The sequence below is a fragment of the Canis aureus genome, chromosome 32 (assembly GCF_053574225.1).
Source record: "Canis aureus isolate CA01 chromosome 32, VMU_Caureus_v.1.0, whole genome shotgun sequence".
Taxonomy (NCBI): domain Eukaryota; kingdom Metazoa; phylum Chordata; class Mammalia; order Carnivora; family Canidae; genus Canis; species Canis aureus.
The window spans coordinates 21,550,320-21,570,985 of record NC_135642.1 but is presented as its reverse complement, the minus strand read 5'-3'; the positions used below and the strand labels follow the sequence as shown (position 1 = coordinate 21,570,985).

At 39.1% G+C, this 20,666-nt stretch overlaps 1 protein-coding gene across 2 annotated transcripts in view; it reads right to left on the bottom strand.

Annotated features, from left to right (window-relative positions):
- Positions 1-11,340: 11,340 nt before the first annotated feature.
- The window catches only part of AP4E1 (adaptor related protein complex 4 subunit epsilon 1), a 54,765-nt gene continuing 45,439 nt past the window's right edge, over positions 11,341-20,666 (bottom strand). For both annotated transcript variants that reach the window (XM_077881075.1, XM_077881076.1), the window contains exons 18-21: positions 19,001-19,558; positions 17,424-17,614; positions 15,496-15,653; positions 11,341-14,484 (exon numbers count right to left, since the gene is read on the bottom strand). In XM_077881075.1, the coding sequence (XP_077737201.1) occupies positions 14,324-14,484; positions 15,496-15,653; positions 17,424-17,614; positions 19,001-19,558 (1,068 nt within the window). In that variant the 3' untranslated portion in view covers positions 11,341-14,323. The remainder of the gene's footprint in view (positions 14,485-15,495; positions 15,654-17,423; positions 17,615-19,000; positions 19,559-20,666) is intronic.

Here is a 20,666-nt window from a genome sequence, read left to right as displayed (position 1 = left end):
ATTGTAAATGCCAGGAAGGATGGACCCACAGGGGAGTGTGTGACCCTCACAGTTGTGGCTGGCCAATTCCTCACTTGCCTGAGAGTTCCCAGAGGAAATGCAAACAAATCAGACCACACTTGGCCGCTGGCCAATGAATCTTTGAACTTCTTCAATAAAAAGTCTTTAAAACTTTGGTTCTGACCCAAATCTTTTGCTGCAGCATAAAAACTGCTAGGCCTCAAGCCTCTGTGTTTAGGGAAACAGTGTGTCTGTGGCATTTGAATAAGGGTGTTTATCTCAGAGATGGTTCCTTGAGTTCCACCAAGTTCTATTAAAAGCTCACTATGCCTCACTTTCAGTATTCAAACCTTCCTATTTGGTGTGTTTCCCTCCATCCCTTACCTGTCCGATATATCTGCCTGTGGGAATTCTTAACCCCGTCCTCTTTCTTGTAAGCCCTTTGTTGTGCTTTATAAAGGGGCCCAGAGGTTGTTGAATTTCCACTGAAACCAGGATGAGAGAAAAACTCTCCAGCAGGAGGTATTTAAAAGGTCTTAGTCAAGGCGCCTGAGTGGCTCAATTGGTTAAGTGTCTGACTCTTGGTTTTGGCTCAGGTCACGATCAGCAAGGAGTCAGCTTAAGATTCGTTCTCTCCCTCTCCTTTACCCTGATCCCCCCCCCCCGCCCCACTCTTAAAATAAATAAATAAACCTTTTAAAAATAAATAAAAGGTATTGGTCACTGGTATTCACTATCCAAAGTGGTCCTGGAACTACCACTGTTACAAAAAAAAATAAATTTAAAGAATCAGTGAGATATTAAGATGTGTCTTTCTTTTATGATGAATTGCACATTTGATTTTTTCTTTTTTCTTTTTTCTTTATTCATGAGAGACAGAGAGAGACAGGCAGAGAGACAGGCAGAGGGAGAAGCAAGCTCCCCACAGGGAGCCCAATGCGGGGCAGATGCTCTACCACTAAGTTACCCAGGTGCCCAGATATTTTCATTCCATTCCCCCTTTGTTGCTTCTTACTTCCACAGCAGATAACATGGCAGGTATCTGCCCTCCAAAGCCAAATCTCCTGCCCTTATAAACAGAAGTCTCAGGAGGAAAGAGAACCAAGCAATTCCTCTCAGTCCCATGTGTCCTCCAAACCAATACTCTTACTACCTCCACTTCCATACCTTCCTGGAAATAATACTGAGTCCACCCGGAGCCTTGGAGAGGAAGTGAGTTACCAGCAAACCACTAAGCAGTGATTTCTTAACCTACTCTATCGCCAATTTACCTACATAACATGGACATTCCAACAGCAGCCGAACCCTCCCCACTGTGTCCCAAGTACTAGTCTTGAACCTCCTTAACCTGAAATCTACCTGCACCAAACTCACAGCACATCTGGGAATCAAAGACATCAAGAAAGTTCCCCCAGAAAATCCCAAGTAGCTGGAAAAGGACAGCAGGAAAGGATTTCAGACTCAAGGAAAGAAGAACCACAGATCATACCCTACGCATATTTTTTAATAAAACTAGAGAGAGCAATAATTGTTAACCCATTTTCATAATTGTGCCCTTAATTAACACCTTCAGAGAGTCAGGTCCAAGCTGTTCATTTTCACTTGAATGACTTTTAGTGACAATTGACAGGAACCAACTCCATTTCAGAATTAATTTTCTTTTATGGCACATTTCCAGATGTGTCACAGGGCTTTACGTGTTGTAAAATAGTATTTTTTCTTATTCTTAGAGTGTCAGTATAAATTCGTATGTACATAAAAGTCCTAGTATGTTAGGACAGCCCCAAATCATTTATAATGATGTACATCCTTAACTAGAGAAAAAGACGTTCTAAAGAGGCCTGCTGATTGCTTCCCTATAAGGCATCCTTTCTTTTTGGACTGTGGCAACACACATGTCATCTCCTCTCCTCCCACCCAAACAGATTTACTTTAGCCACCCATAAAACAATTTCATATTCTATCATAATATTTGTAGATTAAATGTGCTACTTGACCTCATTTAGTTCAATTTTCATGTTTTTCTTGCCATTATATTTATATATTTACATGGAAACTTCTAAAATTGGCCAGAACTCTGTTAGAGCAGACAAATTATGAGAGCAGATGAAATAACATATTCATAGATTATTTATGATGTTGTAACTTTCTAAAGTGCTATGAAGTCAACCCATCATATGAAGATAATATTGCTAGAGCTGGTATTTATGGCAAGTCATAAATGAACATGTTGGATGGCTATTTTGGGTAACGACAGCTTTTAGAGCTTTGGAAGAGTTCTTCACTGTAGTCACTTTGTTTGGCATTATTTCTTCTGGGGAATTTCTGGGTGGCTGTTTAAGAGGAGGCTGACCCTGGAGGGAGGTGGCCAGGGCTGTATATAAGTGTGGCAGCGACCTGGGGTGAGGTCACTGTCATTCACCTGGGTAAAGAATGGTTTCTTAGGTTGTAGCGTGTTCCATCCTGGGCTGCCTTGACTCTCACACATTGCTGGTGGGAATGTAAAATGGTGTGGCCACTATAGGAAACAGTGAGGTAGTTCCTCAAAAAGTTCAACATGGAGTTTCCATGTGACCCAGCAATTCCACTCCTAGATATATACCCTGGAGAACTGAAAACATATTCTCATAAAAATCTGTACACAGGGACGCCTGGGTGGCTCAGTGGCTGAGCGTCTGCCTTCGACCCAGGGCATGATCCTGGTGTCCCAGGATCGAGTCCCACACTGGGCTCCCTGCATGGAGCCTGCTTCTCTCTCTGCCTGTGTCTCTGCCTCTCTCTGTGTGTCTCTCATGAATAAGTAAATAAAATCTTAAAAAAAAATCTGTACACAAATGTTCATAGTAGCATTAATGATTCATAACAGCCAAAAAGTGGGGGACCTGGGTGGCTCAGTTAAGCATCTGACTTGACTTTGGCTCAGGTCATGATCTCAGGGTAGTGAGACTGAGCCCCATGATAGGCTCTGTGCTGGGCATGGCGCCTGCTTAAAATCATCTCTCTCCCCCTCTCCCTCTGTCCTTTCCCCACGAGCTTGTTCTTTCTCTCTCAAAAAAATAGAAATAAAACATAATAGCCAAAAAAAGTAGAAACGATCCAAATATCCATCATCTGAAGAGAATAACCAAAATCTGGTATATCCATACAAAGGAGTACTATCTGGCCTTAAAAAGGAATGAAGTGTTGTTAAATGCTACAATATGAAAGAACCTTGAATACATTATGCTAAGTAAAAAAGCCAGACACAGAAGGCCACAGATAGTATGATGCCATTTTTACAAAATGTTCAAGAATGGTAAATCCATAGACACAGAAAGAACATTACTGGTTGCAGAGGCTAGGAAGAGGGGAAATTGGGACTAAGTGCTAGTAGACACAGGATGTCCTTTTGGGTTGATGGTAATTATATAGTGATGATGATCGTACAACATAGTTAATATGTCAGAAAATACTGAATTGTACTCTTTAAAATGATGGGTTTTATGTTATATGAATTATATCTCAATTAAAAACTGCAAAAATCTAAGGAATATATTATAGTTTTCACAGAATAATATCAACAATTTCAAGCTTACTAACTATAAAATGCAACTCTGATGATTGGAGCCACTTTTAAGAAAAAAGTTAGTAAGCTATATCTTTTCATGCATTCTTCAGAAAAACACCTGTGACATGTTTTGAGCACAGAAATAGCTAAGAAATGTGAATATGTTACAAGAAAAACAATTCTGCTTATGTGATTTTTTATTTTTTTAAAGATTTTATTTATTCATGAGACACACACACAGAGAGAGAAAGAGAAAGAGGGAGGCAGAGACACAGGCAGAGGGAGAAGCAGGCTCCATGCAGGGAGCCCAATGCAGGACTCGATCCCGGGTCTCCAGGAACACACCCTGGGCCGAAGGCGGCACTACACTGCTGAGCCACCTGGGCTGCTTAGCTTATGTGATTTTTTAAATGATCGTATCATCAATATAAAGACATTAAACTTTTGCTGTGATGTAATTTTGTTTTTTCCAAAAAATTGTTGGAAACATCTTTTTATTTATCTACCAATATAATAAGCCAGTATTTCAGATCAAGGAATATTTCAAAATTTAAATTTTATAATTTAAATTATATATAAAGCACTCATTCACTTTCAAAAGTATCTCAGTATCCTCCATAAATTACATGGTTACCCTACTTAGAAATAATCCAGAATAACAGGTAATAGCCCCTTTGTACCCTGAGGAACCAAGATACTACACTCTTCCTGGGGAGAAGTCCCTTCTGAACACCTCGTGGAGCTCCTGCAGATATCTGTATCCCCACCCTCGCTGCTCTGCCATCCAGATAGTTCCCCTAAATCAAGAGCTTCTGGAGGGCAAGGACCTCATCTCATTCCCCAGGACCTAGCATCATGACTGACTGACCTAAAAAAGATGCTCAAATGACAAAAGAAAAGGGACAGAGGAAAGATTACGACTTTTTGTCAACTCTGCTTAGTTTCTGAAAAGAAAGGGACAGAGGAAAGATTACGACTTTTTGTCAACTCTGCTTAGTTTCTGCAGTCCCAGTCCTGCAGGGGCCATGCCCCACTCTGTTCTAGCACAGGGTCTGGAGAGAACTGTGGGAAGCCTGGCATGATGACCAGCCTTGCCCCCTCTCCTCTCTGGGCTTCTGGGACTGGCAGCTGCACTTTTCTGAACCACTCAGTAAAGCCTCACATTGGCCCTCAGTCAGCTGGCCCATCTCGGTGCCCCCAGACTCACACTCCCTCACCCCCTGAACTCTGGTCCTGCAGCCCTGGGCTTGCTCCCAGCACTCCAGTAAGGAACTGGTGGTCTGATGATTCTACACTATGCCCTCTTGGGAGCAACCAGGACATACTGGCTGAGGCACTATACTCAGAGGCACCTCCTCGAAAGTTGATGTGGCTGGGGGCATGCCTGGGTGGTTCAGTTGGACTGTTGATTTTGGCTCATGATCCCAGAGTCATGAAATCAAGCCTGGAGTGGGGCTCTGCATTGGGCATGGAGCCTGCTTAAGATCCTCTTTCTCTCCCCTTGCCCCTCGCCACTGCTTGCACAGACGTGCACAATCTCTCTAAAAAAAAAGTTGGTGTGCCTAAAATAATTCACTGATTTTAAAAAGATATTTCATATAATATAATAGTTAACTATTTCAAACATGTTTATTTCATTAAATAATCATATATGTACCTCTGTGTGTGTGAATCTCTATATGTAGGCTGGGTTAATTTGCTTATCCCTCATTTTCAGTAATAATTGTTTCCTAATACAAAATAAAAACAGTCAATCATCCATCATCAGTGGTTAACTTGTTGAAGATAGGTTTCCTGTGGCTTTATAACTACCTGCTTCAATTAAATAAAATCATCACAGCATTATTTAATTTCCTGACCCAATTGCCAAATTAAAATAAAAACAAATTGCTGTAATTTCTCAATTTTCTTTAGACTAGCTGGATTTTCAGCATTCAGAATGGCTCCAAATCTGTAAGTAACCAAGAAAAGAAAAAACAAAATATGTCTCTCTCCAGTCAGAAAAGAAAATCCCTGTCAGTCTGCTCACAGAAGTTACGGCACCCTCTGCTTGGCGGAACTTCCAAAGGGCCAACTGCTCCTCACCAAAGCCACAAGGTGTGGAAGAAGAAAAGGAAATAAGAAAATAGGCAGAGGACATTCAAGGGCCACCACAAAACCCCTAAAGTCCTAATTCTATCGCTAGATACCTGTGTGATTTCAGGCAAGTCACTTTAGTTCCCTGAGCCTGTATCTTCATCAATAAAATAGGAAAATATAAACAGGGGTTTGGGAAATTAAGCACATAATAGAGTTTGGAACAAGGGTGCACCTGGGTGGCTCAGTGGTTGAGTGTCTGCCTTGGGTTCAGGTCATGATCCCGGGGTCCTGGGATCAAGTCCCGCATCAGGCTCCTCACAGGAAGTCTGCTTTCCCCGGCCTAGGTCGTTGCTTCTCTCTGTGCGTCTCTCATGAATGAATGAATGAATGAATGAATGAATGAATGAATGAATGAATGAATAAATAAATAAATAAATAAATAAATAAAAACTTTAAAAAAAAGTGCTTGGAACTGTTTCTGACCCAGTGACACTCAATAAATGTTACCTTGTTGTGATAGCAAATTACTCTTCCTTGGAGGCCTCTTGGATTTAATTAGGGCTAGACAATCACTGTGGACAGGAGAGAAGTCAGTGGAAGAGCTAAGGCGGAGAGCTACTGGCACTCTACAGGTTGTGAATCCCCTAATGGGAAGGAGGTGGTTATAAACAAATTATATACTACTTAAGACAGGACAAATAGGATTCATTTTGAGTGGCAGTTCAGACTACCTAGTAGTGGATGCCTGTAGGGCTACAGTAGGACGGATTCTGAAACTGACACTGGAGTCCAGAGGCAGGAGGGATGTATAGATGGCAACATCTGTCCTGACCTTAGAATCGTGATGGCAGGTGCCATTCCTGATCAGTGCACAAAGGACCCACCTGTGGTGACCTGTACAATACAGGGGCACCTGTACAATAGAACTTCAATAGAAAGTCAGACAAGGAATAGTACCTCTTAAACCAAGAAATAATTTAGTTGAGAATTTTAGTTGAGAATCACTTCATTAAAATACACAAACCCACACACACACATCTAACAAAGAAAAATGCCAATACTGGTAAGATACATGGCATTACAGGGACAACTCTTGGGGGATATCCTACTTTATTGACTTCGGCCCTTGAAATCCAAGGAAGAGGTTGGGAGAGACCAACTCTGTTAGAGAGTCCATGAGCTGACATGTTCAGAAGTTCAATGTCCACGGAAGGAAATTTTATTTAAGAAATGACAACCCTCTTCCCCTGCATCCCCACCACCACCAAAAAAAACCTTACTATTCTGCACACACAAATCAGCAGTACAAAGTCCACAGTATTATCCCACAAAGAACATTCCCAAATACCACTCCCAGTGAGTTCAGCTCCGGCTGGCCTACACAGAGCTCTTAGCCTGGGGCTGCTCAGCACTGTCGACCCAAGTGAGGCTTCACACTGAAGGGAAGACTTAAGAAGTCCTCTTCTACTCCATTCTGCATTCTTTTTTTTTTTTTTTAATATTTTATTTATTTATTCAGGAGAGAGAGAGAAGCAGAGACACAGGCAGAGGGAGAAGCAGGCTCCATGCAGGGAGCCCCACGTGGGACTCAATCCCAGGTCTCCACGCCCTGGGCTGAAGGCAGCGCTAAACCACTGAGCCATCCACTGAGCCACCCGGGCTGCCCTCCATTCTGCTTTCTTAACTAGCACTTAACTGCCACAGTAAGGGGCTCTTCCTTTTCATGCTAATTGCATCCCCCAATTGTGGGTAATTTTTTTTTAAGATTTATTTATTTGTGTGGGGGAAGGGACAGGGGGTTGGAGAGAGACAAGCAGACTTGGCACAGAGTGCTGAGCCCAACAGGGAGGATAGATCTCACAACCCTGCGATCACGACCTGAGCCAAAATCTAGGCGCCCCACTACATTATCGTTAATAACCTGGCCAAACCTAAAACACACAGAGGAGTGTTCTGGTTCTGTCTCCACAGAGTAAAATGTGCTTCTTCCTTCTCTGAATTTGATCAAGTGCCTCAGAAATCCCTGAGGTAGAAATGTGTCCTTCATGAAATTAAAACCTAATTAGGGTACTACCTCTTCTGACTGACAGTAAAAAGAACTAGATTTACCCTCCTGCCATAAACAACTGGGAAACTAGAGAGATTACACGAAATCATGATTTTTAGACATTGAAAAACAACCAGGGCAGGACTCTGATCTCACTGAAAGAAGGGAAGCAAAAACCAAGGCAAACCCTGTGACTGGAAGTAGGTTCCAGGGCACAGGATAGGGAAGGAAAAATCCTAAGAGATCATGGAGGCCAGGATGGCTAGAATTTGGGACTGAAACAGTTTGTTTCCACCAGCCAAAGTGCCCTTGTGAGACAGAGGTAGTATCTTTAGAAGGCTGTTGTCTTAATGGTGAAAAATTAACCCTAAAGACTGCTCTGGACTCAGCCTAAGAAAACTTAAAAGCAGGTGTTGAAAAGACCAAACTGATTCCAAGTAACTTAACTGTACCAGTACAGACTCCAATTCTCTCTGAATTGCCTTTAAAGTTTAAGAATAAAGGATTTAATATGAGGATTAGCAGGAAGAGATAGAACCACCACTGATGGTTTTTTCTAGGTTTGGCCTTTATAAGGCTATAAATCAAGACCTTGGTTGAGTGTTAGATCCGAGATAGCACAAACAGAAATATAATGCAATCACATATGGAGTTTAAAGTTTCTACTAATCATGAGAGACACCTAACTCTGGGAAACGAACAAGGGGTAGTGGAAGGGGAGGTGGGCGGGGGGTTGGGGTGACAGGGTGATGGGCACTGAGGGGAGCACTTGACAGGATGAGCACTGGGTGATATGCTATATGTTGGCAAACTAAACTCCAATAAAAAATAAAGTAAAAATAATAATAATAAAGTAGTTTGTCCAATGTAAAAATTAATTAATTTTTTTAAAAGTTTCTACTAACCACATTAGAAAGAAAAAGAAACAGGTGAAATTAATTTTGATGACATACTTTTGGTCTAATACATCTACAATACTACTTCAATATCCTTAATATAAAAATTCTTTTACTTTTGCACTAAGTCTTTGAAATCCAATGTTTATACTTCAAATACATCTTCATTTTATACTTCAAACATATGTGAATTCTGACTGGCCACATTTCAAGAACAGCCAGATGAAGAAGTATATAGGACAAGGTCCAAAAGGGTCCTGAACATGTTAACTTCTGTTCCTGTGGAACTGGGATGCATCACCAACATGGGAAATTCATAAATCCCATTCAAGAGTTTTTAGAGAGCTTCATCTCCAGCCATCCTGCCCCTCCCTTTGCGCTTCCCAGAGGTTGAGTGGGGCTGAAAGTTCCACCCCTCTAATCACTTGGGTCTTTCTGGTGACCAACCCATCCTGAGGCTCTATAGGCACACCACTATAAGTCACTTCATTGGCATAAAATCAGATGTGCTGCAAAAGGCTCCTTATGAATAACAAAAGACATTTATCACTTATATAGATGAAGACTGGTCTGATATTTGGATCCAAGTCGTTTCATTTTTCCCAGAGCTCACAGTAACTCTTTCTGTTTAACCCCAGCAACTATTAATCAGTCAATTTATTTTTTAAGAGGAAAAAATAAATTCTTAACCTTGACCTATCAGGTCTTACACATTCATCACCAGTGGGGACCAGCTTGCTCCACTCACTGGTTCTGCCCTAACTTCACTAAATTTTATAGTAGTAATTTAGACCAAACTCCTGCCCCTAAGAATACAGCACACCTTGCCTCTGTTACTTTCAACTTGTCACACAATATAAGGGATAGAGATGTGAAATCAAACAGATTTCCAAGTACTTTTCTCTCACTGAAATACAAAACATCTCTGGGCTCAAGTCTCTGCCCATTTGGTACATGTCCCACCAGATCGCATCAAGGAAGTAGTTCTAAGGTCAACTACTGTTTAGTGGCATCGGCAATGTGTTCTGGGGAATGAAAAGTACTCATCCACTTAGGAAAATAGTTTAAAATAACTAAAGAAAATTGATTCCTTTCTTGGAAAGAAGCCCACAATCTAGCTGCAACCACTTAAAAGAATGCTCCAAGAAACTCATGGTGTTTGACATAATCTGCCATTCCCCCCTGCCCAGGTCCATCTTCCCTGTATCCAGGACACAATCTTTAAATTCTCTGGACACATCTTTTTGGGTACCCTCCGGTCTTGGATCCAGGCACCTACCACAAAGTTTCCCATGTGATGCATATGAAAATGCACAATTCCTTTTAAGTAATTGTCTCCTGCTGCTTTATTCAGAAGACCCGTTCTTCCCCAACTTTCCTGATGCTATTGGCCTTGCCAATGTACCCTCCCATTACCACAAGGCTCACTCTTCTAGAGAAACAGGTAATGCTAACTTAGCTGGTAGATCTGCCTTACCATATTTATTAGCTACCCATCTTTAGCTTCACTGATCAAATGTCCACTGCTTTCTGTCCTAGAACAAGTTCTTTTAGATCAGTACAACTTCATGGACATCTGCCATAATGCAGAAAAGTCCTCCTCCAAGTCATAAAATCTATCTGTAATCACACTGTATTTGCAGAAAGAGCTCTTAAATGGCATGGCAACTTTTCAGACGCCCTAGCCCTCAGGCCGGTAATGGTACCATCAAGCACTCGTGCTTCCTCTCTCCCACCTGGTAGAAAATGGCACAAGCTAGTTTCACCAGTACTCCTTTCTGCTGACCCCTTAACTATAAACTAGGTCAGATCACTTTTCTTTACTTCTAGGAGAGCAACAGGATTGCTAAAATCAATCCCTGTGTATTACCTGGTCTCGGCTTACTTATTTTGAGGGGACAAGTCTTCTTAGTCATTCATTCAGTAAGCTGAGCCCCTATTACTGAATACCTATTATGTATCAGTCAAAAGGAACATAAAACATACACATCGTCCTTAACCACAAAAAATTCACAGTCTCATTATGCATACACATAAACAAGTAACTTCCATACAATCATTAACCCTGGCCCATTGGACAGCAGGTCCCTCCCCTCCCTGCAAGAGGCCCCTCTCCTCAATTTCTGCAGTGGGTGTGGTGCATTTAAGCCTCCTTTACCTTCAATGCTCCAAAGATGGGGCTTCAACTCTAAAAATTTGTCTGCTATACATTATAGCCAATAGTAGACATAAATCGGTGAGATTCAAATGCCATCTTTGATCTAGCTCTGTGTTTTAGGATACACATGCAGAGATGCCACAAGATTCAGTGTCTTGAAGGGCTTTTTTTTTTTTAAAGATTTTATTTATTTATTCATGAGAAAGAGAGAGAGAGGCAGAGGGAGAAGCAGGCTCCATGCAGGGAGCCCGACATGGGACTTGAACTCCAGGTCTCCAGGATCATGCCCTGGGCCAAAGGCGGGGCTAAACCGCTGAGCCACCCGGCTGCCAGGTCTTAAAGGGCTTCTTAAAGGGAGAGGAGGCCTGCAACTGAGATCAATCTACACTCTAACCTGTCTGAAGCCCACAAAGTTCTCTTTGAACGTTACACAGAAACCAATATCTTTCTTTTAATCAGACCACAATTTTTGGGGCTGTGATGAGTAACTTATTCTTTTCATCCTATTCCAGTTGCTTCTTTTCTTTTTCACTAACCCTATCAAATTACTGAATAGTATTTACTTATTATTCAGCTATTTAGATAACAAAAAAATACACAGACCAAAGAACAGTATAGATCATTTTGTATTTATTACATATTTAACTGAATTTTTTCCAATTACAGAATTCAACTCCAAAATAAGGTAATTAACGCCTACTAGGTTGTTATTCTCATTTGCATTTGTCTCTCCTAAAATTTTAACACAGCAAAACACCTTAAAGACACGCGAATAGGTTCAGTGCACTTTCAGGGGCTCACGATCATGAGACAAAGACCACATTTACACCCATAAAAAAAGAAGACAGAGCTCAATATTTTACAATATTACTGACATGAAAGAAAAGAAAAAGCACAATACTGCATCTTCAGCACAATTGTTTTGGTAGAGGCTAGTATTTTACAGTTTAAAATACTGCCTCTCTACAGAGCACATGCTGTGCTTGGCATGCTTGGCACATTAGCACTTCGTAACTGCTTGGCTTCCCTCTGCAGTTTCAGGACCCTGCCTCAGGGCCCACTCTCCCCTGAGCCGATCTGTCCGCCTCCACATGGACTACTCTGGTGGGTGCCTGATCCTACTCCATTCACCTGCTCTTAAGGCTTTGCTAGGTGCCCTCCCGCCAGCCTCCCCCAAGACCCATGCTTGCTGCCACCTGCACGCTCCGTGAAGGAGCCTGGCGCAGAACTCCCACAGCTGCGTAGCACCCTAGCCCTTACTCCAGATGCCGCCCCTTCACCTGACTCAACTGTGACTAGAAGGCAAAGAAATCATCTACCCACAAAAATCATTCTCCCTACGTTGTAGTCACATCTCCTGCAACGCAAAAAAGGCTGGTGACACCTGATTTAGAATTTAAAACATTGAGTTAATTTAGGCAGAATATATGCTGCTCTGAAACTCTTTAAAACCTATTCTTACTGTTGCTTTAAAACTGTAAAAATATAAACATTGTAAACATTCTACTAAATATTTCCATGGAAACTCACCCTACTTTTCATTTAGTGAGTTCAGAAAGAACAAAAGTGGCACTATGTTCCCTTTGGCAGGCCAGAGTGATGGCCCCGGCCCCAACCCACTATTACACATCTCCCACCATCAGATAGCTCTGTTGGCCAAGCCATGTCCTTCATGACAACTGACGCTGCCACTCATGAACAACCTTGCAACCAAGGAGCACTACAGCTCACTAATCTCTCCTAGGTAGTTGTCCATTTGCTTGCTGGGCACCTTCCACCCACTGTGCCATACTCAACCCAGCCTTAATGCACAGAAGGATACGAAAAAACCGGAGCACCTCTTTTGCCATACACTGCATTTCTCTACAAAATGAGAGGGTAATCCTATTTCTTTGTCAGAATAAGAGCAGAATTGGTGGTGGTGGGGGGGCGGGGGCAGGAAGCTGTGGACAGAGGTAGAAATAAAGAAGCTGTTAAGTCTAGCCACCAGTGTCTACTACACCCCAGAGAGACCAACCTCTTTCCCTTCACCATGACACTGCTGGGAGCTTGAAGATGATTCAAATTTTCTACCCAAAAGGAGATACCTAAAGATACCTAAGCAGGAAATTCCAGTCACCTATCATTGCTCTTGTAGCAAGGTTTTACTGCATGTTTTTAAAAGCATGAAATTAACAAGATATCACATTTTTTTAAATGAATAATATTAAAATTAATTTTTAAAAATAGCACTTTTGTTTTTAGGGAGGAAAACACTAGACATGAAAAACTAATGAAATCCATCATCTCTGGGGAACTCCCTTAATAATCTTCATCAGCTATGATTAGTGAGATCATTTAAACCAAAATTCTACACCTGGATGATAAGCAGTGCCAATTAACCAGAAAACTAACTGCGATGACTTAAAACTATATTACTAGAACAGTCCCCATGAAGTGTCAGAAAAAGTGAAATAATAAATATTTTCCACAGCACCATAAGATTTTATAAAATACTTACTATTTCGGTTTTTAACTTTAACATACAATCTCAAGATGGTGGTCCATCATTCATATGAGGCTTAACTTCTTCTTTACTAAGAAGAGTTCTGACACAGGCCATAAAGGCAAACTATAACACGAAAATGATAAATTTTACTGAAGAACTTGTATGGTATACTTAAGCAGTCACTGTTTTGGTTGTACCCACTCAGTACTAGTGGATTCAAAAGCCAGGAAAGATGGTTTTGCCATTTATACTCACAAAATTAGTTTGTCAAAAGGACCTAACTGGACCTAACTGGTAACTAAGATATTCACCATAATTAAAAAGTTCTTTTGTATCTATTTGCTTTAGTACTGTGTGTTCTTATGGGTTGTGTTTCCATATGACAATATTTTGTAAATGGCTCTGGGTTTCTAAAATAAGAATAGTGATTCACTTTAAATTTTAAAAATAAATGCAAGCGGAAAACAGACAAATTCTGTAGCCAAATTATCTGCAATTATGTGTAACAAGTTATCCACAATAAAAACTATATCACAGACTGAATCCCCCCAATATCCAGCATGCTCATGGATCTCCTGAATTGTTAGTGTGTACTGTGCCAACTTAGTTCAATACCAATCTAAGCAAAACATAATTGAAAGTAATGACTTGCCTATCAAAAAGCTAATACTGCATTCCAAAACCAAATACGAATTAGGTTTGGGATTATCAATGCCATGTCCATCTCCCTTCAATTAATGTGGAGAACAGAGACTTGGTTTTACTACAAATCAACTAACACTACAGTAAATTTGCTATAAAATTATTTATAACAAAATAAATATTTTCAGTCCCTCTACACTAAGTGACATATAAATCATTAACAGTTTATAACATTAGGTCACTTTTTTGGGACCCAAACATACTGTACAATCCTGAGTAAAAGATTAAGGATACAGTTTCTTGGGGACCTTTCTTGATCAGGATTCATAAAGAAAACACAAAGAACCACAGCTTATAATAATCCCCATTTTCATTAGAAGTACCAAGAGTTCTTTTTACTTTGGTAAATAAGTTTATCTATGTAAACCATTTATTCTGATGGAGTAAAATATCAACAGAGCTTCTGCTAGGATCCCTCCATCACCTTTTGACACTGATACAGTAAGTAGTCAGGAAGAGAAGAGCAGGAGGATCTGAACCACAAGGCCAATACATCACCATGAACTCGAAAGTGCAGCAAACAGGGGATGGATGGGAGCAGTTGACAGGCCAAAAGCCCTTCGTTGCCTACAACAAAACAAAAATTAAAAATTCCTAAGACAAAAGAACTAAAATAGACACTTCTCCAAAGAAGATATACAAATGGCCAATAGGCACGTGAAAAGATATTTGACATCACTGATCAGTAAGGAAATGTAAGGAACTACTCATATATATATGATATATATATCATATACATACACACACACACACACACATGCATACACATACACACATACTTTCATGTATATATAAACACCGTTGGTGAGGATGTGGAAAATTGGGAACCTCTGTGCACTGCTGGTGGGAATGTAAATGGTACAAATAATGTGGAAAATCATATGGTAGTTTCTTTAAAAATTAATATAGAATTATATAACCAAAAGAACTGAAAGCAGGGACTTGAAACCAAATAGCTGTACACTCACACTCACAACAGCATTATTCCTAGTAGCCAAAAGGCAGAAGCAACCCAAGTGTCCTTCAACACATGAATGGATAAACAAACTGTGGTATATTCATATAATGAATAGTATTCAGGCTTAAAAAGGAAAGATATCTTGACACATGGTACATGAATGAACGTTGAAGACATCACGCTAAGTGAAATAAGCCAGTCACAAAAGGACAAATATTGCATAATTCACCTAATATGAGACACCTAGAGTAATTGAATTCATAGAGACAGAAGGAAGAATGGTGTTACTAAGAGCTAGAGGGAATGATAAGTTAGTGTTTAAAGAGCACAGGATTTTAGTTAAGGAAGAGGAAAAGTTCTGGAAGTGATGGTGGCAACAGTTGTACAACAATATGAATGTACTTAATGTCAATGAACTGTACAGTTAAAATTGGTTAAAATGGAAAATTTTGTTATGTTTTACCACACAAAAAAAATACTTAGTTTGAACAACACACTCATTTGAAAGATACTCATAACAGGAAATACAGCTCTAAGAAATTTGATACTTGTAAAAGTTGATTCGTGCTCTGTGAGAAAGCCCCTATAACACAAGATTGTCTTTATGTAACTCTACGAACCTATAATTTCAACAACATGAAGTCTTAGTTTCTGTTGCAGGGTCTTTAGGGCAGAAGACAGAGCAGCTTGAGATTCTGACACTTTTACATTTTGCTTCACATCATTTGCGAAGGATAACCAGAGTTTGCCAAAGTTTTCAGTTGAGATTTTTAACGGTCTGAAAATAATTTTTAAAATTAGATTTATGTCCAAAAGAATGAAATTAATTCTAAACAAACAAACAAATACATTTCAAATGACTCATGAGAATAAAACAATCGTTGTAAATCTGGGTCCCACAAAATTTGTTTTTAAACTATGTTAAGAATGCTTACCATCATACTCCAAACTGATGAAAATACTGAAAAAAAGATGTTATTAAGGTGTAAATGTCTTTTCAATAAATCACTCACTTCTCTCTTTATCTGAGCATTAGTCATTTCAGTAAAATTTTACAAAGTGATTTCATGAATCATTCAAATATAAAACTTTCTTTCACATATACTTTGGATTTGGGGATAATAAGACACTATCTACATCCTGTACAGAGTATGAATACAAAGATCTAGCACCTTATGTAAATTAGACCGTGGAAAGGATTTTAACAAATGTATTTTTTAAATGTCTCATGACACTTTTTTTTTTTTAATTTTTTTTTTTAAGGTATTTATTTATTTATTTGTGATAGTCACAGAGAGAGAGAGAGAGGCAGAGACACAGGCAGAGGGAGAAGCAGGCTCCATGCACCGGGAGCCCGACGTGGGATTCGATCCCGGGTCTCCAGGATCGCGCCCTGGGCCAAAGGCAGGCGCCAAACCGCTGCGCCATCCAGGGATCCCTGTCTCATGACACTTAAGATCAAATAGTTAACGTTGGGTCTCTAGAGTGGGGGTAGAATTATAGGGAACTTTTATATTCTACTTATATTTTTCTATACCATCTGAATTTTTATAATAATTATACATTTATTCTTTAATTAGGAAAAATATTTTTTAAAGATACACAGGATTTTTTTGTTTTTGTTTTTGTTTTTTTTTAGATACACAGGATTTTATTAATACACACAGAAGACCTGTTTATCATATGTATTGTGCTTGGTCAGGTTACTAATGCTCACCACGGGATACACCCCTACAGTCAGAGCATGTTAGTTCTTAGAAGGCTGGATTCTACGTTATTCAGCACCAAAGGCAGAAACACTCTTTGACAGAGAGAGAAACATGTTCTTACTAAAAGATTTTAAAGAGTAGGCAAAAATTACAGCAGTGTAACACAAGTGAATGTGTGAAGGTTAAAGAACTTTACAGATACTCATGCGTATTCTGCACTCTTGGTTCACGTGGCTTTTTCTAAAAAATGTCTGAATACAGTACAATATTACCATAAAACTAAATGAAGGAAGAGTGAAGAAGCTGTCTTCAATTATTTGGTAACACTGCAGAGTGCCTAGTATGATGCTAAATACTTATTATATCTCTAATAGAAGTTTAATAACCCTGAGTAATTTGCTTACAGATCTCAGAAGCTTAATAAACAGATTTTATGAAAGAGTTAATCAAATATATGAAATATAAATGAGAGAAGCTTCAAAAGCTTTTTTAAAAAGCCAGGCAGATTCTCTAAAGTTATTTCAGATTAAACATTTGTTCAGTATTACGTTCTTTTAGAGGTTTTCCAAGATTAGTAATCAACCTCAACCTAAATCAAGTCCCATATTATAATTGCTCATCGTGCCATTTACTTTCTCTTCACAGCACAATTCAAGACTATATATGCATTCATGTGATGTGTTCTCTGCTCTAGGACTGAACACTCCCTAAAGGAAGGGACTGTATCTAGTTTTGAATTATATTCTCTAGCACCTAGCACAATGTTTCTCTCCAGAGAAAAGGCCTAATAAATATTTGCTGAATGAATACCTTGAATTAATATTCCAGAAAATATTTACCTAATGAAATCTAATAGCGATAAGTTTACAGAAAATTCAAGCTGAACAGAATGAGTATCCATCATTTGATAATTTATAAAACCAGTAAGATTCCCGTCTGTAAAAGGTTTCTCCATCTGCACATTATACTGAAAGGTTTTGATGCTTTCTGCTTCTATTACAGGCAAGCAGCATCCAGGTTGCTCAGTGATCTGTAAATAAAAGTAATAAAAGTACTGAAGAAGGGATCAATACAGACTATCATATGAATACCAATTTTCTATTTCACTGAAGTTTGAATAACACACTTTTGTGAGACATTAAAAACAAACCACATTATGAAAATGACAACTTCACTTGAGAAAAATTCACTAACACAGGTAATTAAGAAATAGAATACAGGTAAAGGTTGTGTAACAAATTGCAGTGAAAATCTGTAAAATTTAGCAACAATAGTAAAAAAATTATTAAGCTTGAATCTTTTGGTTCTCAACTCTGGCTAGCACCATATGTTTAAAGTGAGGAGAGTTAAAACACACACACACACACACACACACACACACACAGGTGTCTTCCCTTCTCAATCTACATTGTTACTCAAGCTATGGGGGTTGAGTTGCCCAAGCAACTAGATTGGATTTTATTTTATTTTATTAAGTTCCACTGGTGATCCTAATGCCCATCTAGAGTCAGGAACTTCTGCCCTGGTCAGTGGCTCAGGTAATATCCCATTCAACATATTGTAGCTCATAGGAGAAATTGGGTCAGTCTTGTGAAATAACTGACCTACTGGTCAAATCTCATTATAATTCCACCAAGGACATCATATCCATACCATAATATAATTAAACATATTTCCAGAAATCACAATGGCAATCTCTTAGAGCTAGGGAAGAAATAAAATTGATGCCCAAGCACTCAGTACAGAAAAATAAATCAGTGAAAGAAAAAGGCAGTAGACAGTATACACATTTATTCTTTAATATTCTTATTCCTTGATGTTCTGCTTTGTTAAACTGAGAACTTTGTCTCGGTATTTATAACAAGAATGAATGAGACATTTAAAGAGTGCAAAAAAAAAATCACAAAATATACACTGAAAATAATAACACAGTAACACCATGTGCCAGGTACTGCTGTAAGCATTTTACAGATATTAACTCATTTTCTCCTTACAGTAACAGGCAGACACTATTAATATCTTCATTTTAAATGTGAAGAAACTCAAAGCCACAAAGCAGTTACATAACCTGACCATGTAACACAGCTAATAAGTAGCAGAAGCAAGATTCAAAGCCAAGCAATCTGAGTCAAGAGCCTCCCTTCTTAACTACTATGCCCTATCAATACTCACTTTGTATTTATGGCCTTCCCCAGTACAGTTGGAAAATCTTTATGATGTTTTATCTCTTTTGCATAATTCACCCCTACTCAAAAATAATTAAAAAATCCTGTCACACCTTTGGGGTTTTTTTTTTTTTTTGCTAAAGAGAAAAGGATGTGGATGAAATTTAAAACCATCAGAAGAGCCAACAGCAGAAATACTAAGTAAGCATTGTCCATTTAAGGCAGAAATAAGGAACCATTCATTACCTTACCTTGAAATATTCTGCTGGAGCAATTTCTAAGTTAGCACTTTTCAATTCCAAACCACTCTTATTAGAAACTGACCATACCATCAATAAACAATCATCTTTCCAAATTTTGTAAGAAGACATTGATATGGTTTCATTATGACAGACCTCCACAAGATCTGAATGCATGTGCTCTGAAGTTTCTTCCAGTAAAGAAGAAGCTAAAGAGGTTTCATTAGCAACTGAGGGTGCAGTGGGCTGAGAAGGGTGAAAACCTTCCATGTTGTTATCTGTAAACAAAGATGGTGAAGACAGCTTGCAATTGGAGAGTTTCTCAACTGAAGGTAGTTCTGTGAGTGACTCAGAATCCAAAAGTTCAGAATTGAGAGAAAATTTATTTAATTCTTTATCTTCTCTATCCTGCAAAGTATCCAAATAATAATCATCTTCATAAGTTGCATTTGACGAAGAACTAAAGTAAGAACAGGTGATATTATGAGCACTGCTTGTTTCTCCACTTTTGGTTTCCTTGACTTTTGATTTCCTTCTGAATTTGTGAGATACAGTATCTGCTTTTCCTAGCTGCAAAAATAAAACATAATATTTAAAAATCCATTCTACCAGTCATGAGTTTTATTTTTTTTTTCAGTCATGAGTTTTAAACATTTTTCTATAATTTCAAATGAGTAATTTACTAACTTGTTAAAATTCTATCTATAAAGCATAGGTTAACAAAATCATCGGAGATGAATAAATGTTAAGCCCTAAAATTCTGACAGCTACCTCACTTTGAACTATCAGCTAAATCTTAGTTCTCATTAAAAACACATAAAATCAAAAAAAGAAAGTCAAAAAGTCATTTGTGAACAATTCTAAAAACTTGTTCAATTTCAGAATGCTAGAGTGTAGAATTGCACAAATTAAAAACAGTGAGGGATGCCTCAGTGGCTCAGTTGATTGGGTGTCCAACTCTTGATTTTGGCTTGGGTCATAATCTCGGGGTCATGAGACTGAGCCCCGCATCAGCTCTGTGCTGAGCACGGAGTCTGCTTGAGATTCTCTCCCTCTCTCTCTCTGTCCCCTCCCAACTGCTCACACATGTACTCTCTAAAAAAAATTTAAAAAACAGTAAAATTTTTAAAATAAAATAAAAACAGTGAGAAACCTAGTCATGTTTTGAGTTTCCAGATCTGCCCTGTAGAAGAGAAGATAACCTCAAATACAGGATGGTTCAAACTCTGGTTTGGCAGTCTATAGTAACCATGATTTTATGGCACACAAGTCAATGAACAGAGAAGAAAAACTGGTTTTACCTCAAGAACCAACTGGCAGTGGCTGACACACACATAGCAGGCAAGAACTCTATAAGTGACTAGTGATGTTTCCTATTGACTCAGGAAATGAGAATGGCAAATTTGCCATCCCTGAACCAACACTTCCGGGGAATGGTCTATAAATCTATGTAAGAAAAGTAGAGTGATGCTTACAGTTCTCCCTTGCCTTCCAAAGTTCTATATAAAATCAGCGCAGCAGGCACTACTCTAAATCCACATTTCCATCCGCCCTGGGGCAGTGTGGCCACCATTCACATCATTCTAGTTCTTCTTCCATGCCCTCTTACTCCCTCAAGTCCCAATACCTCTTCCAACTCTTGGCAGTGAATTTGTCTCCTATCTTTCAATTCAGAAGT